Below are 25391 nucleotides of genomic sequence, written 5' to 3'. Positions count from 1 at the left end.
ACATAGCTTAATCTCATAGTCACCCTATTAGAAAGGGACAGACAGCCTCCGTACTAACTGTTTCACTCGGCTCGTTTTTTGGGTCTATATGCGCAGTCCTGTTTACTAATATTATGTCTATGCCTCCGATGCACCGGTCCATCAATCACCAACTTTTTCCGTCTCCGGCTCCGGGCTGCTTTATGTAAGTTTCTAAAACCCATAAAGCAAACTTACAGCAGCCACGCCATGCGACAGCTAGACTACAGAAAACAGATTGCTATCCATGCTTAAAGTCTGAAATTCCTTGATGTAGCTTTTAGGGTAGCACATGTTATTAACCTGTGGTTTCGAGTCCAGACAGACTATACAAAAATCGTTTTCGCGGGTTTTTAAATTGTTTGACACTTGACGTTGACAGACAAACAAGACATTTCGACAAAAGGAAATGTACCTGTGGGTGGTTTGAATTTTGAATAGTAATATTTTATTCAATTGTGTAGAAGTTATTATATTTCATAATGACTGTGAGTGAAGCCAGCAAAAACTTACCATGGTAAGTAAAATAATATGTCTGTAGTTGTCGACCTCTCTAGTATTTCCATTTCATTCACTGCAGATTCAATTGCATTTTCACGTTTCAGGGTCGAAAAATATCGTCCTTCAAAGTTAGAAGAGTTAATTTCCCACGACGATATAATTAAAACAAGTGAGTAATTTCAATCAATGCTATCTAAACATTTAGTAGGTTATATTTGAAAGTTTACTAATGTTTTGTTTACATTTCAGTAAACCAGTTTATGAAGGAAAACCAACTACCTCACCTGTTATTTTATGGCCCTCCTGGAACTGGTAAAACATCAACAATATTGGCTTGTGCGAAGCAAATGTACACACCACAACAGTTCAATTCTATGGTAAGAATTTTAACCTTGTAAATTCTATATGTTTAAAGAATCATTGGATTTAAGTCAGTTTATTTAAATTAGTAATAAGTACCTAACCTTTTTCTGTGTTCCACAGGTCCTAGAATTAAATGCATCTGATGATAGAGGTATAGGCATTGTCCGGGGTCAGATTCTCAGCTTTGCATCAACAAGAACCATATTCAAAGCTGGCCCCAAGCTCATTATATTAGATGAAGCCGATGCTATGACTAATGATGCACAAAATGCCCTTAGGAGAAGTAAGTATTATTATTATGAATTTATTGAATGAAACCAGTCAGATGTAGTTTTGTTGAATAGTAGGTAGTCACATTTTCCTCTGAATTATGTAATCATCCCATCCACGTGTGTGTAGCCCACATCTATGAAGCCCATTCATACATCACATTCTTCAAATCGGCGCAGTAGTTCCTGAGAGTAGCGCGTTTAAACTGACAAATTCTTCAGTTTTGTAATTTTTGTGTAGATTGATGGTAATCACTGGAAGCCCACCCCAACATAGTTGGGAAAAAGGCTCAGAGGACTTAACAATTGCTTTAGTATTCCATTACTTTACACCCTTTTTATTTTATTCCCATATAAAAGAAACCTGTTTCACTAGTGTTAGTATTTATTTCTTAAATTTAAATGTGTTGACCACAAGTCTAACAAATATTATTATGTTACTGTTGTTTTTTTTTAGATCGTTTTAAAATCGATGAACTAAATATTTTCATTAAAAGTGTTGAATCATTAAAAAAATTAAATTATTAATTCCAAGTCTAAGGCATGTAGTGTAAAACATTTTGAAGAATTGAAAACTTCCCTCTTTCTGGGAAGTCTATTAAAAATTTCAAGGAAATAAAATCAATACAATACTTCAATGAACCAACTTGCACCTGGATTCTAACAGAAGGGGGTTATTTTTAGTAATTTTACTGTTTGGGTAATTCAAGTTGCCATGGTTATTTAATTGCAAACAAATACTATGCTTGAACCATGATTAATTTATCGGCAAAAAAATATTTATACAAGAAGTTGATAGTGAATTTGCCGAATTTACGGCAAAAGTGACGTTTTAATCCGGAATAGCAAAAAGTTTTACGTAAAATTCGACTTTAAATGAGTTTTCAAATGTCAAATTCTTTACGATGTACTACAGTGAAGATGACGTTGAGCCTAAGACGGTTCAGATCGCCGTCATTGGTGAACCTAAAACTGGAAAGGTAAGTGATATTATGCTCTATGATAAATAATTCTGTAGTGGACTAACATCGTTACTGCCATTAGCATTCAACTGGTTTATGACCATAACCATTGTTAACAGAATTATTTATTTTGATTCTGTCATGCAAAATTGAGCTTTAAAGTTGAAAAAAAAGATAATAGGCTTGAATTAAATAAAGGAGGTCCTGCAACCGTTGCATCATATAGAAGCAAATATAACTGACTACTTTCTGTCAGAATTAAATAAAGGAGGTTCAGACCTGCAACCAATGCATCATCAAGCAGCAAATATCTATAACTGACTATCTTCTGCCAGCGGTTTCACTCGCTTCCCGAGGAAACTACTTCCCTCACCCGGATAAGAAGTAGCCTATATTTTATTCTGATAAACAAGCAATATTACTGCCAAGTTTCATCAAAATCCATCCAGTAGTTTTTGCTTGAAAGAATAACAAACATACTCATATCCTCACAAACTTTCGCATATAATATTAGAAGGATGCTTCTAGAGCTGTCTCTGCCACCGGTACCTGGGCGGGACCAGCCTGGCGCCGTCAGGCGGGACGCAGGGCGCCGAGGTGATGGCGGGGCAGTGCGTGGGGCTGCGGCCCGCGGTGCCGCTGCAGCTGTGTGACGTCGCCGGCAACGCGCTGCAGACGCACATGCTCGCTAACTATTTGTATGCTTCTGATGTGAGTGGGAATCTGTATTGACGTGCTTTATGTGGTGTCTTAAGAATGTTAGTTAAGTGAAAGAGTTGTATAGCTATGATTGATAGATCTACCCTCTAAAAATACAACCATTGGTGATAGTTGTCTCTCGGGATCTATTTATTTGGTATTTGCTTGAAATGTCCATTGCGTGACTTATATACTTTGTTTCAGATAATTTTGTTTGTGTATGACCTCACAAACTTACAAAGTTTCGAGAAGTTAAAGGAATGGATTAGAAAAGTTAAGGAAATATTCGAAAATGAAATGAAGAAGCCGCTCATGGCTTTGTTCGGAAATAAATCGGATTTAGAACACCAGAGGGCAGTGCGACTGTCCTGCGTACAAAAATTTGCGTCTGAACATTTGCTGGAAAATTTCAAGGGATCTGCACGGACTGGTGATATGGTAAATAAAGTATTTGATGTTAGATATGACCGTTGCCGTGATTTGAATGACTGGAAACGTACTACCAGACTTTAAGAAAGACTTGTTTCCTTCATTTTTGTCTGAAAGAGTAACATACATAACCACATACTTAGCAAGTCTGCCTGCCTCATTGTGACTAGAGGAGATGTCGTGACAGACAATCTCCTAAGAAAGTAGCAAAGTAAATTGCCAGATGTCCACACAAACAACCCGAATGCCTCGTTAGACCACTCGTAACTGATAGTTTTGGTTAACCTAGTTTTGGTTTGGTTCTGGTTAGAAGAAGGCGCCTGATCTACCCGCACCCGCATTAAGGCATCTCTGCACAACTTTCCTTACTACAGGCTGCCTAAAATCACCTTTAAAACTTTTAGGTAAGCCACGCGTTCACAAGCCTGGTAGCGCGCGCGTTGGGTCTGAAGGTGCATCGCTTACCGCCTACTGTCGTCGACGGCAGGTCTCCCGCACCCAAAGAACTGGAACTAAACGGCCACGCTCATTCCGAACCTATGCAGCCACTCATAATGAATAGAAAAGCTCTCAGAAGGGTTCAGAGGAAAGCGTCATCGACAATATGTAACATGCAATAATAAAATATTTGGTTTAATAATCGGTTTTTTATTTATCACAAACTGTTTCACTCTCATTCAACATTAAAAGGGCGTATTAAGGTAATATAAGTCCTTATATAAGGGCGTATTAAGGTAATGTAAGGTACTTTTCCTCAACAATAAAATGTAATTTGAATATATGGGATATTCAGTGAACATTGACAACTTGTTTCAGTAATAGAAAAGTACACAGAAAACGTGCGGTTCTGCATAATATGCAACTACCTGGGGAAGATAATACCGGCGCTGCAGTCCAGATGTACTCGCTTCCGTTTTGCTCCGCTGCAGCAGAGCCAGATCGTCCCGCGGCTCAAGGAAGTTGCTGATGCCGAAGGGTACGTGTATTTTGCTATCACTTATTTACTTATATAGGTACTTATTTGTTAACTAGAGCTTCGCGTTTGTATCTCTCATGTTATATTTTGTAGTTAATGTAGTTATTATATTCATTATCACTACATTCCTAAATATTTCTTCAATGACCGTTTACCCATTTGAATTTTTACCTATTTCTGATTATCACACACTCTAATAGCTATAATTTTCAAAAGACGTTCTTGTCTGGATTACTCTCTCCAAAATATTGTCTCTACTCGACCAGTAGCCATTGACAAGTATATAGTTATCGGCACGAATCTTGAGCTCTGACCTACATCTGCGCAGAAGTGATTTACTAGCAAAGAACCAATCCTGACGACGGCTATGACGCGATGCACTGCGGGCCAATCACCGCTTTAGCCCGCCCCCGCGTCTCACAAAAGGGACCCAATAAATTACTTCTGCGCAGGTGAAGGTCAGAGCTCAAGATTCGTGCCGATAACTATATGTATTACGCTACAGGTAGTACTCGTAATGATACTCAAAGACGTAAAGCAAACAAAGTTCATAAAGTTAACAGCAATGTATATGATCCTTTATATTTCAGCGTAAAAATATCAGAAGATGGTGTGAAAGCCCTCCTGGCTCTATCTGGAGGTGACATGCGTAAAGTCCTGAACACACTGCAGAGCACGTGGCTAGCGTACCGTGACGTCACGGAGGACAATGTGTACACGTGTGTGGGACACCCGCTGCGTTCAGATATCAATAACATACTCAACTGGCTCCTCAATGAGAATGACTTCGCTGTCTGCTTTAAAAGTATCCTTTTTGAAAGATTTTATGTATTGGAATTTGAACATCCTTGGCAGTCGTTACGGGTAGTCAGAAGCCAGTAAGTCTGACACCAGTCTTACCAAGGGGTATCTGGTTGCCCGAGTAACTGGGTTGAGGAGGTCAGATAGGCAGTTGTTTCTTGTAAAACACTGGTACTCAGCTGAATCCGGTCAGACATGAGTATAAGTTAAGTCTTTTTGTATGAATTTACTTGGATAACCGTGTGCTGGAATCTAGTGTTGTCATATGAAAAAAGGATTAGTATCTAACCAGGCTGGATCAATAGCCAGGATTGTCTGTTTGGCCCAACCTCTTCTTTTGTTATATAAGTGACTTATACATATTTAAGCTATGTGGTTGTAATATTTTTAAATTGTACATTTCCTGAACATATTTGCTCAGACATCCAAGATTTGAAACTTCTCAAAGGATTAGCGCTTGGTGATATTTTGACTGAAATTCATACGATCATACAAAGAGGTATGTATGCTTTCAACACTCATCAACTGAGCTCTTGTTCTTAATTTTCAAAATTGAAGATGCTCTAATCTAGTAATTGGTTAAAATATAAATATTTTCGCCTAAAATTAGTATTTTCTATATAAAGTTTTTATTTACAGTGAAACTGCCCCCTGAGGTATTGATAACACTTCTCATCAAGATGTCTGATGCTGAAGCGCGGCTGGCGTCGGGCTGCAGCGAACGCATCGAGCTCGCCGCGCTCATCGCTGCCTTCCAAGTGGCGAGGGATCAAGTCAAAATTGACACCACAGACACTTAGTTTAATAAGGAGTTGAGAACATAAGTGTGTGATTGAGGAATAACCACCGTACTCAGAGACGTTTAATGGTTACTTAAGTCACTCCTTAGTGACGGATTATCAAAGAAATCCTTCACTAAGGAACGGCTTAAGTAACCGTTAAATATCTCTGAGTACGGGGGTAAATCTCTTGTTCAATAAGTGTTATAAATTGAGTATGCTGGTCAAATCATTGTGAATGAAAAATAAAATAAAAAAGTGTAATCAATAAATTAGTTTTTATTTAACCTAAACATCTAATCTTATCACTACTTTATATTTACAACTTATATCTAAATTAAATATAATATGATCTTTTTGTAAGAGATCGTTGCTTTTTGGGGTTGAGCACTATTTGATTATGTATGAATTTATTTCCTGATTTGCTAAGGATTGAGTATACTTTTTTCTTAACATATTTTAATAAATGCAGAACTTATTCTTAATTCCAACTTGAAGGTGGGGCAGATCGCGCCGTACTTTAACGTTCATTAAACAAAACACGCTCGTAGAGCTTTCTATAGTATCTATGTGATGCTAAATAAGCAAGTTACAGTCATACCTAGATAATGCAGCTGAAAATGCCTACTTAAGAGATTCTTAATTGTTTCTTTTTAATTATTATCTCAGTACGGGTTTATTCTTACTTATAAATATTAAATATTTCTAATACTATAGCTTTAGGTACCTACAGCATTTATCGAGAGTTGTGAACACGTGGTATATCCCTGTATTAGATAGTATTAATGAGTATTCCGATTGTACAGTTGTATCAGTCAACGTTTGTATATCGAACACAGGCTTTTAATAGCTTCTTTATCCGAAGATGTTAGAGACAATACTGTTGAACGAGTTGGTGAGTGATGCGAAGATACCGGGCGAGGCGGGCGGAGAGAGTGGGCGCGGCGGTAACGCCACCGGCCGGTAGTAAGGCCCGCCGTCTATGCGCTGAAACATTACATAGTTGTACTTCCAATACTCAGATAAATAAATACAGATACCAACACCATACATAAAAATAATAAAATTTTGTAGCATGCAGTAGGTACATGTATGTCAGCATGTATTCGGATGACCAATAAAAGGTACATTTTATTGGCCAATTTACTCACCTTCACCAAATCGCAGATGTTGTATCAACCATAACCAAACTAAAAAAGAACTTAAGTAAAAACACAGAAAGGATTCAGTTATGTACAATTTATAATTGTGATCTACAAATTAGGTATGCATTTGCATTTGTACTTACAGTATTGGAACAATTCTACACAAGCATGCATTTTATAATACAGAACACTCCACTATAAAAATAAGAGCATTATTTTGATTACAAGATATTTAAACGCCATTTGCACAGCAGCGCGTATTTCATGCCACCATTACCTACATATACCCAAAAGTTTTCTCACCGAAAGATACATAAGTGTACCTATGTATTTAATCCTATATAAGTACCTGTTAAGTACATGAGTCGTGGTAAGCGTTGTTGTGCAAACCGCGTTAGTCTACAAAATAACATTTAAGCAATATTGTCATATTTATAAGGTAAATGTTTGAGATCAGTCTTCGGGGAACACGATAGCACCATCTGATTGGAAGACGGAGGTAGCTGTGGTGGGTAGGAGGGTACGCTTCGGCTTCGTGACCGGCTGAGCACCTGCTGCCTTCGGAATGTAACCCTAAGGAGTCACAAAAACTATCTGTAACCATACTCCCAAAGTGCAACTACTATGTACAAGCTAGAGGTATTTATTTACAGATCAATCAAATAACAAGTGAGCGGTAGTGTTGGTATATTTACAGCAGGCAGTTGTTAAGTGAAACGGGTAGGTTCTGACAAAACTGGTGCTGAGATCAGGCGCAGAGTCCACGCTACCACTCAAGTTCGGCGGAAAATTGTGGAACTATTTATTTTTGCCCATAATTACTAAGCATAGGGCGTAGACACTAGGGCCGCCGTGGACTCTGCGCCACGACTTAATATCATACTTTTTAGTTTTACGGCTAAAGCCCGAAATACATAAGGGAGAACATAATTATGTACACCTTGTTCTAACCGAAGATAGGAGGATAGCGTTAAACGTAGGTGTAGCCTCACTGCGGGCTTTAGCCGTAACGTATATACAATGGGTCAAGTTATGTCACATAAATATAGGGGGTTCAGAATAGTTAACTTGTATTTTCGGCAGGAAAATTAGACATTATTTTATTTAAATAAACTGTGGAAACTTACCTTCGCGGAATGTAAAGTAACGTTCAATAGCGTTGGATGGCTATCTATGACAATGAACTCAACTTCTTGGGGCAAATAACCCTCTGCTGAAACCTGGGAGAGAAAGCACACATATTATTTAGTTTATGTTATATACATAGAAATAAAAAAATACAAACATCCGAATTGAGAAACTCCTCCGTTTTGGAAAGTGGTTTAAAATAGCATTCATTCAAAAGGTTGAGAATCGCTTGTGAGACAAATGGGAACATCTTGGATTGGACCAATTGTATTGTCACCAATAAGCTTAAGTGGTAGAATTTTCATTAGGTACATTAAATTGAAAGTATGTAATTTTGTGTACCTATGTGTCGACCTGCCAAATGTATTACTGATAGGTGTACATAATCTCCAAAAGATGAAATAAACTGATAACATTGTTCAAAATGATCTCAGCGATGTTTTTACGTGCATGTGAAGCTATGATGCTTGTTTTGTAATATTGTGAAAAAATAAGGTCGCAAAGTGAACTGGGTTTGTACCTTTAGAATTGTATTATAACAGCTTACACAGTTAACATGTTTTTTTTTAATTTGTCAGTATGTATGAAAAATAATTGTTTTGTTTTATCGCGTAGGGACATTAAAAAACATGCATTGATTTGTCATCATGAATTCACAGAACATGTTTAGGTTTATCAGTTTTTCCGATGTAGACAAGCACTTAACACACTTGACCTTGTATAAGAACAAGAGAGAGACATTCTGAAGTGGGTAGTTGATATAATATTATGTGACCTAACGGAAGCTTACGAAGACCTTTTTTATAACTTGTTTCAAATGTTGACGAGATCTTACGTAAGTAAAAAACGTGTGTAATTTCTAAATTTAAATATGTATAAGGCCTTACGTCAATCCTGTAGGTCCCGGGAAGCAGTATACGCCAGAACTCTCCGTATTTGGTGGTGTGGTATGTGACGTCACGGCCCTTCACTTTGACGCTGGCGCGCTCCACAGGGTTGCCGTTCTCGTCCATCACGAAGCCATGAGCACCGCGGTGAGCTTCAGCCAAGTATTTTATAAGCGACTGAAAATCAAAAATATAATTAGTACCTAAATGACGACCTCGATGGCGCAATGGTCACCATGCCGGAGTGCCGAACCTGAGATCCCGGGTTCGATTCCCGGTTCGATCGACATTCGTGTGATGAGCATGCTTGTTGGCCGTGGTCTAGGTGTATGTATTATGTAATTTATTAGTTGTATGCCGACCGTGTGTGAAAAGATGTCCCGACATTATTATACAAAAGAATAGTACCTATTATTATAATATTAAAAAAAACATGAAGGAAATTATCTTATTTATTCTTCCAATACCCCTTCTTGTCTTAAAGTACTCAGGTAGATAATACAGACCTATCAAAAAACAAAAACATTGTGTTCATGGAAATGATGCGCAATATTAATCCGCACTTATACCAGGTGATAGGAAATTAAAAACATTGTTATCATATCGAGTGATTGAAAAACAATCATACAATGGGGGAAGTACTTGTGTCACATACGTGATCACTCAGCCATCCAAGTCACTGACATGTACCTTTGTATTACTTGAGTCTTTAAGTTGCCCTTGATTAGAATCTTAATTAAATTTTCTCCTTATATGTATGTTTAATTTAAAGTTTATTTCATTATTCTAGCATGCAGCATTTCCTTTCCACACATTTTCCTTCCCGATCTCTTTCGGGGTCTATCTTGTTTTCGTTGTCGTTGTCGGTTTTGTGGTAAGTAGAGTACGCGTCATGGAAAAATGACTCATAAAAGTGGAGGGCGTGTGTTTTCACGAAACTAAAGTTCCATTAAAATGTTGCCTTTTCGGCTCACACCAGCGGAAAATTTTGTCCAGGTTTGTGACGACGAATGCTTCGCCTAATTCACAGCCCTTAAAAATGTTGGTCTTTGGTATTGGTTAGCGTGCACCAACTAGTTTAAACTGTCTAGTTTTAATTTTTTTCAGCATCTTCGACCTGCATTTTATCCACCAGCTTTGCCCATAACTACATAGTAAATTCTAATTGCGTAAACTCTAGCTAGGTTCATTGCACGAACAGATTGGATCTGTGGGAATTTCACTTAAGTGTACTTAGATAAAATAGAGTACCCATACAATCTTATCTTTATCAGTATTCTAGATTGATATCCTTTTAACTTTTTAGTTCAACATATCTGAAGTCAGTCATATCTTGTTTGTTTACATACTGAAGCGCACGTCTCTCGGTTTTACCACATCATGTTTGTCCGTTGCGCATATTTAATATCTATTTTTATTGTAAGCTACGTAAATTGTGAAACGAGGACTGCTATAGCTCGCCTTGTGTCCCAGAATGTAAACGGGAGCATCGAGTTCACGGAGACAACTGCTGGGCTTCGAGTTACTGGGAGTATCATTGGCCTGCCCGCCGGTAACTACGGGTTCCATGTGCACGAGTTGGGTGACACGACCACTTGCGATGCGTCAGGTTCGCACTTCAACCCTGACGGCAATACTCACGGAGGCAGAGATCACACAGTGCGCCATGTCGGCGACCTCGGAAATGTCCTGTTTGTTGGAACTGGCGTTGGAGTGGCTAATGTAGATTTTGTGGACGATGTTATCGCACTTCGAGGGCGCAACAGTATTTTGGGCCGTACCTTGGTACTCCACGAGCAAGAAGATGATCTAGGCCTGGGTAACAGTGATAATTCTCTGACCACTGGAAACGCGGGGTCTCGAGTAGCGTGTGGTGTTATTGGAATCAAATCTCCCGGTGAGCCTTGGAATTCGGCAACCACTGTGTCTCCGTCCGTGCTTTTGTTTTTATTAGCATTATCATTTGTTTTTCGTACCTAATATGTGATTGTACTAAGTGATGTTATTGTTTGTATGGCACAGAATAATATACCGCGAGTAGATTTTTCGCTTTCTTGGGCGTCTTAGCGATATAAGATATAGAATAAACAAAAATATTTGTAAGGTGTTTTAATTTTTTACCTATTTAATTATGAATACGCTTACCTTACACTATACATCCCACTTGTTTTAAGTTAAGTATCTATGTGATTTTTGACATTTAATATTTATTTAAATAGGGTTTAATGTTATTTTGTTACCTGTTTATTATCTTGCCAATACTTGGCTAGTTCATGCGCCGGGGGGTACTTGCAGCAGGATATCTCTAACGTGATCTCCATACATCCGTGCCACAGGTAGTTGTAGTCTTGCATACCACCTAAAACATGTTATTATTATGAACCAATCAGTTTGTTAAGCACAGGGTCGTTTCCACTCATTTAAACCAAAGAATTTTGTGTCTGGAGCAGCATGCGTAATTTGATAATGGTGAATATCTGTTAAAGTCTCGTGATGCGATGAGTCGGGGTTTTTAAAATGATAGATACAATCTCAATCTGTTCTCATCATCAACTTATGACTCATCGCTGTTACGTTTTAGAATTATAATGCAACCTTACTCATGTTTTCCATGAAACGTCAAAATGTCACTATTATTTACTAGTGCTAGGTGGAGACATAAATTGACTGGGTATACCTGTGAGAGGGTACCAAGCCGCCCCATTAGTGATGCCCTTCTCGAATCTAGGCGAGCCTGACTTGCAAGAGACGCCGCGGGACATCTTGGCGTGGTTGTTGGAGTACACCAGCGACAGGTGACGGAACACGTCATCATCAGGCGCTATCGACGGAGTGTGCGCGTAGCTCTGGAACACTGCGTTCAGGCCACATGTTGGGGGAAAACAAACAATATTAAATTCCCTGACTTTTAAATAAGCAGGTAAAATTAACGTGGTACCTCACCGGAGCAGAGTACTGATGATCTGCATATTCCTGATTTGCGTGTAAACGAAAATAAATATTGTTAAACTCAGCCCTTATTTGGTGTTGTCGCAAATTATGTATTTTCCTCGTATGTCACGTCCTCAATTAGTGGAATGCTTAACATTTTAGGGAAAATAATGAATACAGGTAATCAATGTGCAATGAATAACTGTCTTTGTAGGTTCGGAGACTAGAGTACAAACAAACCAAATAAAAATCCATTATGATATAAGTAACTCTAGATTAAAATAAATAAGCATCCATGACGAAATTATGTTTACCCATTCAGCATTAGAGCCAGTAAAACAGATTGCTTTTGCAATAATGCATGAAATCCCATGAAAGGCAATCATTTAAATAGGCTGCTGTGACACGTGTCCGGTAGCACGTGACGAAATTGGTCATTGAACATGATTACGGAACATTAAAAGTGTTATTGACAGTTACTGGCACTGGGCGTGTTGTCGAAGGGGTACGAGGCGACGAGAGCGCCGCCGTGCAGGGAGCCAGACAGCACGAACTGAATCTTGCTGATCCATTCCTTGATGGCCTCGGTCTCCGGCTGTGGCTGCTTCGTGTTCGCCTTGAAGAAGTCAGGGAAGTTCCTGTTCAAGTCATAACGCCGAGCGTTGTGTCTGCAAAATTACAAAGACGTGTTATGTTATGTTTAATACGAAATTGTCGAATGGCAGAGTATAAGACTGGAAAGGTAAGAACGAAATTAGCGACTCCTGGACCGAGGCAGAAAAACATATAAACTCTTTTGGTTTCATTTTTTTACTATCCTAGCATTTTCTTATTAGGTGCCGGTCTTGATAGACAGGATAGACCTTACAAATCTGACGGATGTTGAATTAAAAAGCCTAAGTATGAGGATATAGATAGAGATACTGATAGCTAATAGGTACTGTACCCCAAAACACTATACATTGCAACAAAGAAAAGTAGCTGCTGGCAACAATGTTTTACGAAATACCATTGAGATTTATTAGAAAATTAGGGTTTCATTGGAGTTATCCGTGCTAGTGAATATGTAGGTTATTCACAGCGGCGGCCCTAGCCATTGCGAGGCTACGTGCGGCAGGTATATGCGAGGCCCTTTGTCCTACGTGAAAAGTATGTGTTGCGAGAGTAAGCTGGTGTTTTGATTTAGCTAAACGTCATGTTTGAGGAGAAATGCTCAAGTTAAACAAATTAATAAAAGTTAATTTTTACTACAGTTTATATATCTTGTGTCATCGAATTCCTTAAACATGTTTTAATAATTTTAAATCTCGAAAAACTGCTTTTTCGATATTATTATTTTATTATTCGAATTCTCAAGACTATTTCGGCGCGATGTAAGAAGAGTGTAACAATAGTTAAAAAGCGCGAGCGAAGCGAGCGCGAAATTTTTATAGTTTATGGTCTGAAAAGTTAATTGGAACCAAAGGCGTCGTCTTGTGCAATCATTACCCTAGTGGCCCCTGTGTATTGAAAGATTGTGATTATTAGGTACCAACATATGAATGTCAAAGTACTTAGAACAGTTTATTAATTAACCCAAACTAAAGAACTTAAATACCTATAACAATGTTATCATTCTGTAAAAGATGTGGATAGCGACAATTTTTTTGGTGGGTTTCACGAAAAAATTACCGTAAAAGACACATGTCATATGTAAGGTAGCGCGAGCGAAGCGAGCGCGAAAATTTTTGTAGTCTAAGGACACAAAATAACTAAAAACCACTGTAAATGAACAAAACAACGTCAAAAAGTAAGAAATGCACAGAAACGAAGTTGAAGCGAGCGCGATTATTTCCTTAGTGTTTTTATGAAGTAAACATATCATAAAAAGCCGAAGTGAGCAAAAAGCCATGAAAAATTTTTTTTTCGGAATTGAATGCCTCAACAGTTAAACAAAGATTAATTGTGACGTCTGACACATGGAGCCGCGAGCGCAGCGAGCGCGAATTTTTTTGGGGATGCAAAGGGTGAAGCCGCTAGAATTGACAGGACACGACCATGGCTTTTTCTAAAATTTTATTGCTTATCTACTAAATATTTTTATTTCATAATTCAGTAATCAGTAGTCATGGTTTAATTTTGCCGCCCCCTAAATCCCGCCCGGGGCTTTTGCCCTTGATCTTAAATAGTTTAAATGTTGAAAATGATCTTTCAACAGATGCAACTGAAACCGGCAGTGTAAGTAAGTTCTTAGCGCTATTGCTGTGTTCGGTAATATTGAAATCAAGTCATTGGTAAAAAGATATTGTATTTTTTAAATATAACGTGATAAATCGCTCGATTTGCCGCCCCCTAGGACGTGCCGCCCGAGTGCGGTGCACGCCATGCACGCTTACGGCGGGCCTGCGCCCGGGTGCAATCATGACCCAAGCGCCCCCTATGTATTGAAAGATTGTGACTTGAGTAGTTTGAATGTTGTAAATAAGAAAGTTCATACGGAAACTATGAGTTATTTTCTTGTTAATAAAAGGAATTAAAAGCGGCACTACCTTCTAGGTTTGGCTAAAAAAGCATGAAAAAATAAAACAAGCGGAAAGTAAAGAACCCGCGAGCGTAGCGAGCGCAAAAATTTGTGAGCTTTGGGTCACGAAAGCACCTAAACTTGTATATGTGTAAGGTGAATTCGCGAGCGTAGCGAGCGCGAAAATTTTTGAATTTTGGGACATAAAAGTACTTTAATCAAGTAAGAAGGAAAGGTACTGTCAAGTGAACAGCCGCGAGCGTAGCGAGCGCGAATTTTTTTAAATTGTTTGTTTAAGGACTCCCAAATTAAACTCGCGTAGCGCGAGGCCCCCCCAAGCGCGAGGCCCTGTGCGATGGCACAGTTCGCACACCCCTAGGGCCGCCACTGGTTATTCACACAATGAATTGTTTCGCTATCACTTTTTCCTAAATATTACTATGAACATGTAATGCAATTATTATGATTTTGTTACTATTTTAACACGTTACAATGACAATCATTAAATATTGGCGAAATATATTGTGCTGATGTAGCTGTTACAAACCTATGCATTTACTGGATAAGAATTCTGAACCCAATTCAAAGCGATGTAGGTACCTCCAGTAAATAAACCTTTTATATTGATATTTACCTGCCGTATGTGTTGTCACATTGTCCTTCCTTGGAGATGGCGAAACCATCCGGGTTCATCGAGGGCATCAAGTGGATCCTTGTGTTGTCCAGCAACCATTTTATGTAAGGATCGGTGTCATATGACGTCACAAGATACTGCAAACATAATTAACATTAAACACTTGTTCTGCAGATAAACTCTTCTAAAAAAAGTCTAAAAGGTCAGCTCTGCGTCACCACGTGCATTTTTAATTGAATAATTTAGTTGACGACATCGCAAAGCTCTCAAATTGCACAACATGAATGATGGAGGATGTTGTTTAATCTTACTTCTTCTAATATGGCTGTTCAATGAAAATTGCTAAACGTTAAATGCTAACAAATTGTGTCTATATTTCTACTACAAAACCAGATAAGGCAACTATCCACAAGATTTCTCGTGGAGTTTCCAGTTAGGTAAGCCAGTGATTATGATAGAGATTAGGCGTTTAGTTAAACACCGGTTGCGGCAACTAACTTGTATGAGGTGCAGAAGTAGTTCGCGACCGACGGCTTCGTTTCCGTGAATGTTGCCCACGTACTTGACATCGGGCTTGCCGATCATGTGCTCGTAAGGCGATGCCGATACCACCATCACCCAGAGATCTCGACCTGCGGGAACACAAGTATTGTTTTGGTAAAAGGTATGTATAAGTATGTAACAAATTCAAAGATGACATTTGATGTAAAAAAGGAAAAATAAGTTCAAAAATTAAACGTTAATTATTTTTCACAAATGCGTCGAGGATATCGCGAAATATCAAAGAATCAGCCTTAGAATGAATAAAAAAGAGAAATTAAACTCAGCGGGGTCGCGCTCAAAAGTCTGGTTGTTTTTCCATGCAAATTCTTTGGCGAGGCGTTGGCCAGCACTTTGCAAATTAGTCCGTCTAAATAAGACCCACAAATGTTTTCTTACCTTGTACAGATTTCCCGACGGAATAGAGCGCCGTCAGGGCCGGATACCTCGCAGACACAGACCGTAAATATCTGGTCATCTGATCATGGTCGTGATAACGGAACTCCAGATCTGGTCCGTTTTCCCTGGACTCGACTTCGCCTAAGTTTGTAGAAACTTCATCTGTGTATGATGCAATAATCAGAATTATAGGCAGCTGTATTGATACAGATAAGTATATATTTACATTTGATGTCCATTAATAAACGAATAAAATAATGCTACGGAAAAACCCAGTTGCAGTAGATAGAGACGTTGTAAACATAAAATAAGATGAATTAATGAGCTTTTTCCTCCTTGTAGCTGGTTTGATACATTTCGAGGTAGATAGAGATGTACTTTGAGTTCTCTTGGAAAGAATAATGATGAAATCATCAAATGCGCTGTCAGGTGATTCCTTATAATTCGCAGTCAGTACCTATGTAGGTATGCTTGCTTAGTCAATTTAAGCCTTTAGTTAAGTGCTTTCTGATTTGGGGAACAAGGTGTTGTACATTTTAATTCTCATTTAACTAGCAACTTAATTCCTAAAGTCCTACTATTGATGCTGTTTAATGAAAACGCTCAACGCCCGGTTTCAATCACTAAACACTCATAAGCGCTTTCATGTTATGAATGGAAACTTAGTAGGTATATAAACACTGTTTACCTAGCTATGTTATGTATGCTAGAGGTACAGGTACTATAATTCCGAAAATTACCTTTGCAAAGAGCATAATATTATGTACCTGCAATATCTGTGATGTGCACCGTACCTGGATTATACGTGGGGTTGGAGAGCGACTGTGAGCGTGTGGCGCCCAGAAAGGTCAGCAAAAGGAAAATGCGAGCTACACTCGCTTTCGCACTGCCCGCCATCTGTAAAACAATACATCTTTAGATTATCTACATTTTCAATTGATTGCACCTCCCTTCATTCTGTTTATTTTTCTTCCAATGATAGACACACTTTTCCATGGTTCAAGTCTTAAAAAAACTTTAAATCGTCTTTTGATGTTTGTTTGCGCATATTCTCTGAGGAAGTTTGATAGTCTATTTATTTTTGTTATAATACCTACTTATTGAAAATTTTGTTTGAAACTTTATATTTTTTGAACATAAACAGGATTCTTATAAGTTTGTTTTATGGGGGTACCTCAGGGATACGCGGGGCTCTGTAGTCGTTTTTTTCCAGGGGTTTGAGACTGTATCTTGTGATCAGTCGTCGGCTTCCATAACAAAAAAGTGGGATTAGAGCTTTCTTTTAAACTGTACCCTATAGTGTGTTTGGGCGAGCGCACCAGTTATGCGGCGTAACCGGTCGCTGGTTCAAGGTCACTGGGTTAGTGGACCGACCTTATACATAGCAAACATCCATAATCATTTTATGGACTTTTAGAGATTATAACTGCGTTTAACATCCTATATCAAAATCTTTCAAAGGTCAACAATATGTATAGTCGCTAGCAGGTATGGTAAAGATGAAGGAAAACTTTTAATTACCTTGTAAACATCATATTGCAATGCCTTTTTATGAGAAGTGACCATGTTGGGGCCACAAGATCCGCGAAAATTATTTATTGTGCAGAGATAAAAGATGAATTGACGAACCTACACGTTAAAGTAATTACCTATTCAAACATAATTATTTTTGTACAGGTAATTATGTAAAAACCGGTTCCTTACAAAGCACAAACAAGCTTCGAGGTTACCTAAGAGTATTTATTAATTCTCTAAAATAATGTACCTACATTAATTCCCTGTTTTCATACAATGGAACTGAAAAAGTCTGCTCACAATAATTTTAAAACAGTCAGTTAAGAATTGCTGACAATCCTACAAATTATAAAAATGTATAAAACCCTTCTAACACAGTCATGGATAAACACAAAATGCTAACTTTACAGTACGCGCATTTGGCAACTTTCTTTTGTTTACTCAAACCGTGTCTTGTACGGTAGACTGCACATCAGTGGTAACTGTCATGCACCTTAACGCAATAATAATAAGTACGATTTTCCTATAAAACTGTTACCACTGACCTGAAGTTGACTGTACTATTACCGGGTATTTTGTATTAGTCATGAACCCACGACATGCCGCGGTCATGCATGCTGTCATGTCCACATATTGTAACCCTCTGGCTGACTAGGTTATCATTGAAATCGCAATAATATCACGTTCGAGATTGCCTACTTTATTTGCACGGCAACAGAATTCAAAATCAGAACATGGTAAATTGAGTCAATGTTGGTTTTCGACGACTTTCCTAGCACTGAAATGCCTAGATTACGTGCTTGTTTAAAAAACCTAGCGACTAATAGGTGAACCTTATATTTGAGAATAAGAGTTCAAACACAGTTAGGTAATCTAAATTCAAAACAATTATCGCACCCGTAACTGACACTCCATTCAATTAGAAGCAACGTAGGAATCGAACGATATTGAACCAACTTTTTACCTAAATGTTATGTTTTTCTCTGAAAGGTTAAATAATATTTATGGACATTTGACCTTTTTGAGTCATAATAAGACACGTTTTCTCAAAAACCAGTGTCTTTTTTGGTTTTGGTTGGGCGCTTTTATGCTCATGGCAACTGTTTTTTGATAGCTTTCCTCCCACTGCTGGCAGGTATAGGCATTCACCCTATTGTCATAGTCCCGCTAATTGAAAGAAAAACTTTCCTTTTCAAAAGACCGTAACAACATCTAACCATCTCAAGTTAATGTTTTCTAGCAGGTATGTGATAATATTACCTAGAGAAAAGAGATTATTATGAGATATCAGTTATAGTTGAGTGCTCTCTAATGCAGATTCATAATCTGTAGGTATTTAACCTTGTTCTTAATAAAGTGAAACATAAATTAATAGCCAGTTTACTGGTATTTTCGCATTCCTTCTGGCTTATGCATATACATTATTGCTAAATTCTTTTGCGACAACTCTTCTTCTTACGGTACTTCGTGCTACTTGGCAAAGCGCGTTGTTTTTTAGGCATTTATAAAATTTATAAATATAGTGATGTCTTAAAGTGTATGTCTATAGTAATATCTATTGATGAATTAACAAGATTTTTTAAATGTGAAACTTCATTGATGCACCTTGCATCGTTAATCAACAAACAATGCAGCACACTTTTTTGTTGAGTATGTGAAAGTTTGTATCTAGTTCGATTGAAATGGGCATGCCGTAGGTATGAAACATCTTGATGAGAATAATAATTGATACACAATAATACAACTTTAGTATTGATATTTTTTATAACTTTTGGAAATTTTAAATATTTTACAGTGCTGCACCTGCACTATTCTGCGCAAATATCTCATGCCTGCATACATATAAGTGCTGAGTATGCATCTATAATAATATCCATCTTATAATAAAAATAACATTTGTAATAATACTTTATAAGAGGCTTACAAACCGGTAAACTCAAGGAATCGACATCACGAGTAGTAACTACAGACAATAACACAATAAAATTTTCTCACATCATTATGTGATTAAAATTAAGAATCCGCTAATAATACGATAAGATTTTATTTCACATATAGAACAGTATTTACGGTGTTCACATAGATGAATTTTTCCATATTTAATTTATAAGTTATTTATGATTACAAGTTAAGATTTTTTGAAACTTTCATTAAATAAAATAGGTAACATAAAATCACAACAAAATAAGGAATGACTTACCTTGTATCACAGTGCGCAATGATATGGAATGTACTATCTGGATGTCATTTATTTTGTTTGTAGCACACCGCAACTTATTACTCGCGAAAACTGTACGCTATGTCGAGATGTCACGTTCCAGTCCTAGCAGACGAGTGGACTCCGCTCGACTGGCAAGTACTGGCAGCCGTTGGTGGGTTGGTGTTCGGCGTGACACGCCGTCATCTGCGTCATCCAACACGACACACAACCGGAAAGTGCTTTCTCTCATAACAAAGTTTGTAAAACTGCTTCTAATTCCTCGCCATAAGGTCTAATTCATGTTCGTGGGAACCGCCGATGTGTTCAACATCGTAGAAGTTGTACTTTCCACTCTACTGGTCACAATATAGAAGCGAGTTTATAAAAGTTTGTTCGGTCTCTCCGTGACGTAGTCTGAGTATTCCCAACTCTCGTCTCATCTGGCACTTTTCCCGCGGATAGAATTTCTATACTACCCGATATTTAATCTGCAGTAGCCATTTAGTTAGCGAGAAAATTCTTCAAGTAATTCAATATTTTAGTCTATCTAGTTGAAACAAAGTAAACGGAGACTTATAGATATGTAATGGAGGTTTATTGACCTCCAAGGCTTTAATAAAATAATAACATAACTTTTATTTAGGGATTTGGGGTTGCTAATGTTGTCTAACTTATAATGCCTGCCTACCCTTATAGGCATTATAAGTGAGACAACATTAGCAACCCCAAATCCCTAAATAAAAGTTAAAGGTATTTTTCGGACGACCTAATTCTAAGGCCCAGTTCTAAGTTTGGAGGTTCGGGAAAGTTATTAATAACTCAATTGAATTAGTTTAGTGTTGACGTCACCGGCTATATCAAGCATTTCTCAAATGGCACCCTTCTACCCTTTTGGGAAATTACAGAGCTTTCCCAGCTCCGGTCGCACGGCCGTGACCTTTCGTTTGATAAATTGAGTCTTATCCCAAATGTACATTAACCAACCATGTGAATTATGGGTCTAAGTTTAAACCGATTTCATTAAAGGAATCCTCAAATGAGGAACGAGCCTAGATAATATCGTTTTTCGGACTATTTTACATCGGTCATTGATAGTTTTAGACACTTTTAGATAATTTCTTTCCACACCACACTATTTAAAATTCTGTACAATGTAAGCGATTCTGTCTGGTAGAGAAAATTAAATTATTATCATATCTTTTGTATGTTCCTAATTAAAATTAGGTTTCATCGACTTAATTTTGCAGTAAACCTGTATTGCCTGGACAAAATTAGTAGGCAACAAGTACCTACCGAACTACATAATACGTAAGAGTAGTAAGGATTACTTACCGAAGTAAGGGAGTACACAGGTGTTGTTCATACGGAAATATGCAATTAACTAATTAGAGGAGTTTCTAGGGGGTGTACATAAAGGAACTGCTTCGCTGGTCTAGTTGTCGCATAGCGCGACTACTGTACACGAGGTCTCGGGTTCGATTTCCGGGTTGGGTCGAGATGACCTAACCTTTTTATAAGATAAAAAATTGAGCACTATTAGAGGGTCCCATTTGTGGTATAGGTGTTTAATGTTGTCTTTTTTCTGTCACACTTACAAACATTAAATCAGAAGTCCGAAAATTGAATGCCCAGAAATGTATGGATGAAAAGCACGGATTGAATTGAAACGGCTTATGTTTGGTAAGGTAGAGCAGACAAAGATACCCTATGTACATACATAAGTGTAAAAAACATAGAAATACTAAAAAAACATAACTAATTGAGTATCACACTAAAATTATATAGGCGAAAGTCTGTTTTGTTTTGTTCCTGTAGTTGTCAATTGTTTGTAGATACTCGTATAAGCGCGGCAGCCCATGGGATCCGAGAGCCGCGCGCGCTGCAAATCCACTAGTGTGAAAGCGATACATAATTTTCCTATAACATTTCGGATTAGGTACCCAAAATGTAAAACAAAGCCTTGTTTTACTACTACTAATTTCTACTCTCTACTTCTTCTGTAGAGTGCGCGCCACGATACAGATCGGCGGAAAATTGTGGAACTATTTATTTGTGTACTTTACCTATCAGTCGCTATGTCTCGGTGCATTGAGTAGTTTTAGAACCTCTGTTTCAATGATCCTACGCAGAAAGTGTTCAATACCGAGTGCCATAAGCCATACATAACTTCAATAAAATTAAATTCATCTCACTCATCTATTCCGAAACTATCGAACCAACAGAGCATATCAACCGTCCTGCTTTGAATGAGGTCATCTTTTATGTATTACTAAATACGGACATGGGCGTAGCGAGGTACGGGCAGGGAGGGGCAGCTGCCCCTCCCTGAGCGGGATGCGGGTCGAGCGAGCGAGAGCCGCGAGAGGCGAGGCATTAGACATGGGCAAAATGTGTCATTGAAAAGAAAAGATAGATATGCATCTTTCAATCACTGGGATATGAATCACTCTTTCATATCTTTATATCAGTAGCTCACATGGGCGTAGCCACACTGGGGCAAGCTGGGGCACTTGCCCTACCCTGGGCCCTGGCTCTGACCTATAAGGTGTCAGATTAAACAATGTTTTTTTTACTAACTCTACCTAACAACATCAACAATCATAATATGGACTATCCGTAAGTTATTGCTCAAAAATTGTCGGCTTTGAAAAGAGCGCGATCAAAACAAAATGCACGCTCGAGTTCCCGAACATGCGCGGTGCACGCGTCATTTGAAAGCGAGCCGTATTCCCTAAAAGAAAAGGTGCTATGCGAGCCGTCCATCTAATCCAAAAAATAATGCATTGAAGGAGATGGAACTGGTAGATGTGATCAAAATTTCGGAAATGCAATTTTATCCTAGTGTAAAAACCGCGCACGTTATTTTGCTTGCCCAGCCATGTACGACCTGTACAATAGAACGATCGTTTAGCACAGTGGTTCTTAACCGGTGGTCCGCGGACCACTGGTGGTCCCTGGAGGCATTCCGAGTGGTCCGCGAAGCTTAGCTACGTTGCTATACGTTATCTAACTTTATTTTTATCGACTTATCTATGCAAGCGGGGGTTTTCGTATGGACGTAAATCGGGTTTGTCGTACCTAGTCCCCCCATTGATAAGAAAATGTATATTTGGGTGACATTTTACGTAGTTTAAGGTTTTGAGTCTTAAAAAATAATTAAAATTTCGAGCTCGCTTCGCTCGCGTATTCAGAAACTACTTATATGTCCTTATTTTTGCATTTGTCAACAAACAAAAAGTTAAGTCCGTTTGGGCTAAAATTTTACGTAATATTTGGTTGAAGTCCGATAAAAATTTCGCGCTCGCTTCGCTCGCGTATTCAGAAACTATATGCCCTTGCTTTTGGCTTGTGTCCTGTGTGAGATTGTTTATTTTCTGTTCCTGAAAACATAAACCTCTCAAATTAAGAGATTAACAAGTTTGAGAGCCATCCCCGCGGGGATAGGTTGACTGCTGCCCCACCCTGAGTCCAAAGCTGGCTACGCCCATGAATACGGACGAGCTAGAGGCTATTTCCAACATAATGGTCACTCTATTTCAGTTTAGTCACTCAATAAATTATATTCCCTCTGAAGGAACCTCGCCCTGGTTAACGGAAAAGCTATTTTCCAAGCATCCAGCGCATCAGTCAAACACGGTACCTCAACATTAACTAGTGAAGAAGCATAGAATATTTTCCTGGATTAAACATCTGTACTTTGAACTGAGGAGAAGAATGCCGTAATGTAAATTAATACTTGAATTACTTGTGGATTAAAGGATCAAAGATTTCTGTGTTCTAGGCGTATTGGGAGTGCAACTCGCTACCTCGATCGTCCGATAGGTCACATTTAAGATGGAGTTGCTTCTGATAGTTTTGTCCATTATGTCCATTTGTGGATCCTTTCAAATACGAGAAAAGTGAAGAATATAATGTTTGATAGATACCTAGTACGAAAACTTATTTTTCAGTCTATGGATACTGATAAAATTAAGAACTTCTTTGAAATTACTTTAAAGTTAATTTTTCGAGAGTTCCTCAAGGGCGTATTTTTAGTCCACTGCGAATGATAATTGTTACACATCAGATTTGATTTCTTTTAGATAAAGTCCACTTAACCGTAACAGTCTGCAAAATCATACATGTCCCCGCCCCAAATATTTATAGTGATACTTATTTAAAGAAATCTTTAGAGGAGTCTAGTGTAGTTTTAGGATCATGAATGAATGACGAAAACTCCAAATGGGAATTAACCAAAAAAATATGAAGTACTTATTTATAGAAAACGACCTTGATTCCAAATGGGGATCAACATACAATGCCAATACTTATGCATCTGGGGCAGTAAAGAGCTTGGAGTAGAAAGCTTAGTGGGCGAGGGCAGCGCAGGCGCGTTATGTTATGGGAGTATCGATCGCTGCCCTGTTGTCGCCGCCAGTGCGCACGCAGGAGCCGGGGGCACGGTCGTAACAGTTCGTATAGAAAAACTATGTACGGAGGCTGGTTAAGATATTTAGTTTTGAAAATTAACGAGAGGTGGCGCTTTGTTCAATTTTGTATATTTTTTTTCGTTAGCAACATTATAATGTGGTGTTGCTATCGACTGTTTGTCAGTTCTTTATACGCAAAATACTTACGTCTCTAACTTTGAAATAAGCTTTTTCTTCAGAAAAAAAAGAGGAATGCAAACTTCAAAGCATCTAAATCATAAACAAAATATGTCTACACATGTGATCTACACTTACTTGTTGTTACTTGATATTTATTAAGGTAGAAAATCGCTTTGGTTTTTTCCAAGTGGTTTTGTAAATTTTTGTGTGTAATGGAACGCATATATGTCATGGCGTCCGGCCGGTACCCTTCCTTTAAAAGTTGTTGATTGTGTTGTGTGGTGCGTTCTCCTGTTTTTCCGTATATTTGTGGCTTTTCCGACAACGTTTGCTTTCCAAAGGACACCGAAATCTCCGCTTTAATTTTACACCTGTGCGCACTACTTTGGACTCCGAGTTTTCTCTTTACGATTTGGATTTGACGATATGGGATCTCCGTTCAGATGTTGTGTTCGTTATTGCACTACAACTCGCAGTAAGTTTTAAATATACTATTTTAATGTGGACTTTCCCATTATAAGTATATACAGTACAGTATTATAGGAGATACCGTAGAACAATAATAATATGTCTTCATTTACAGGTGATGATTGCAATGTTATTTTGCATTCATTTCCCAACCCCGATAAGGAAGAGGACAGATTTAGATCTTGGGTCTACTCAATTGGGGGAGATATTCTGGTTTTGGATAACCAATTTGTATTCAAAAACAGAAAAATATGCCACAAGCACTTCGAAAGTAAATACCATACAAGAAGTTCAAGATTAAGTGCTAATGCAGTTCCTACTTTGCATTTAAAAGGTACTTGAAATGTGTTTTTGCCTGAGTACAACTATAGATTTTTATCTATACTATTACTATATAGGTAACTATCTATACTATACTAATATTATAAAGAGGAAAGACTTGATTGTTTGTATTGAATAGGCTTCTAAACTACTAAACCGATTGAGATAAAATTTGGTATGGACATAGATTAAAACCCGGTGAAAGACTTGGATTGACACCCAGGATTTTTCAGGATGCGGGTGAAACCGCAGGCAGACAGCTAGTATAATATTAACAGGAAAGATTTAACTCAAAAACTACTGGTGTATCTACTTGGGAAACAAGTGAGACAAGTTG

The 25391-nt window shown here is 38.1% G+C and overlaps 4 protein-coding genes across 8 annotated transcripts in view; 3 read left to right on the top strand and 1 right to left on the bottom strand.

The window, feature by feature from the left end:
• Positions 1-395: 395 nt before the first annotated feature.
• On the top strand, positions 396-6321 carry LOC110372793 (replication factor C subunit 5). Its single transcript, XM_049837925.2, has 8 exons — positions 396-535; positions 624-688; positions 769-896; positions 1003-1165; positions 4058-4217; positions 4808-5022; positions 5440-5517; positions 5658-6321. The coding sequence occupies exons 1-8, from the start codon at positions 501-503 to the stop codon at positions 5816-5818; spliced, it is 1005 nt and encodes a 334-aa protein (XP_049693882.2). The 5' UTR covers positions 396-500; the 3' UTR covers positions 5819-6321.
• On the top strand, positions 1814-3881 carry LOC110372795 (ras-related protein Rab-28). The gene is made up of 4 exons (XM_049837929.2): positions 1814-2131; positions 2642-2824; positions 3017-3250; positions 3646-3881. The coding sequence occupies exons 1-4, from the start codon at positions 2057-2059 to the stop codon at positions 3859-3861; spliced, it is 708 nt and encodes a 235-aa protein (XP_049693886.2). The 5' UTR covers positions 1814-2056; the 3' UTR covers positions 3862-3881.
• The window catches only part of LOC110372804 (carboxypeptidase D), a 26930-nt gene continuing 7597 nt past the window's right edge, over positions 6059-25391 (bottom strand). The window contains exons 1-12 of one of the 5 annotated variants that reach the window (XM_049837918.2): positions 19677-19837; positions 16756-16858; positions 15962-16123; positions 15521-15654; positions 15023-15159; positions 12369-12556; positions 11901-11930; positions 11635-11811; positions 11198-11316; positions 8958-9134; positions 8070-8162; positions 6059-6784 (exon numbers count right to left, since the gene is read on the bottom strand). In XM_049837918.2, coding sequence (XP_049693875.1) covers positions 6653-6784; positions 8070-8162; positions 8958-9134; positions 11198-11316; positions 11635-11811; positions 11901-11930; positions 12369-12556; positions 15023-15159; positions 15521-15654; positions 15962-16123; positions 16756-16858 — 1452 coding nt within the window. In that variant the 5' untranslated portion in view covers positions 19677-19837 and the 3' untranslated portion in view covers positions 6059-6652. Of the gene's footprint in view, positions 6785-7021; positions 7516-8069; positions 8163-8957; positions 9135-11197; positions 11317-11634; positions 11827-11900; positions 11931-12368; positions 12557-15022; positions 15160-15520; positions 15655-15961; positions 16124-16755; positions 16859-19676; positions 19838-25391 lie in introns of those variants that run through there. The other 4 variants (XM_049837915.2, XM_064035988.1, XM_064035989.1 and 1 more) reach the window with 4 other exon arrangements.
• On the top strand, positions 10268-11060 carry LOC110372797 (uncharacterized). The gene has a single exon (XM_021329763.3). It carries the CDS (start codon positions 10338-10340, stop codon positions 10935-10937), a length of 600 nt encoding a protein of 199 aa, XP_021185438.3. The 5' UTR covers positions 10268-10337; the 3' UTR covers positions 10938-11060.

The sequence above is a fragment of the Helicoverpa armigera genome, chromosome 8 (assembly GCF_030705265.1).
Source record: "Helicoverpa armigera isolate CAAS_96S chromosome 8, ASM3070526v1, whole genome shotgun sequence".
NCBI lineage: Eukaryota > Metazoa > Arthropoda > Insecta > Lepidoptera > Noctuidae > Helicoverpa > Helicoverpa armigera.
Note: the sequence above shows the minus strand (reverse complement) of the source record. Positions and strands in the feature narration are given on the sequence as shown.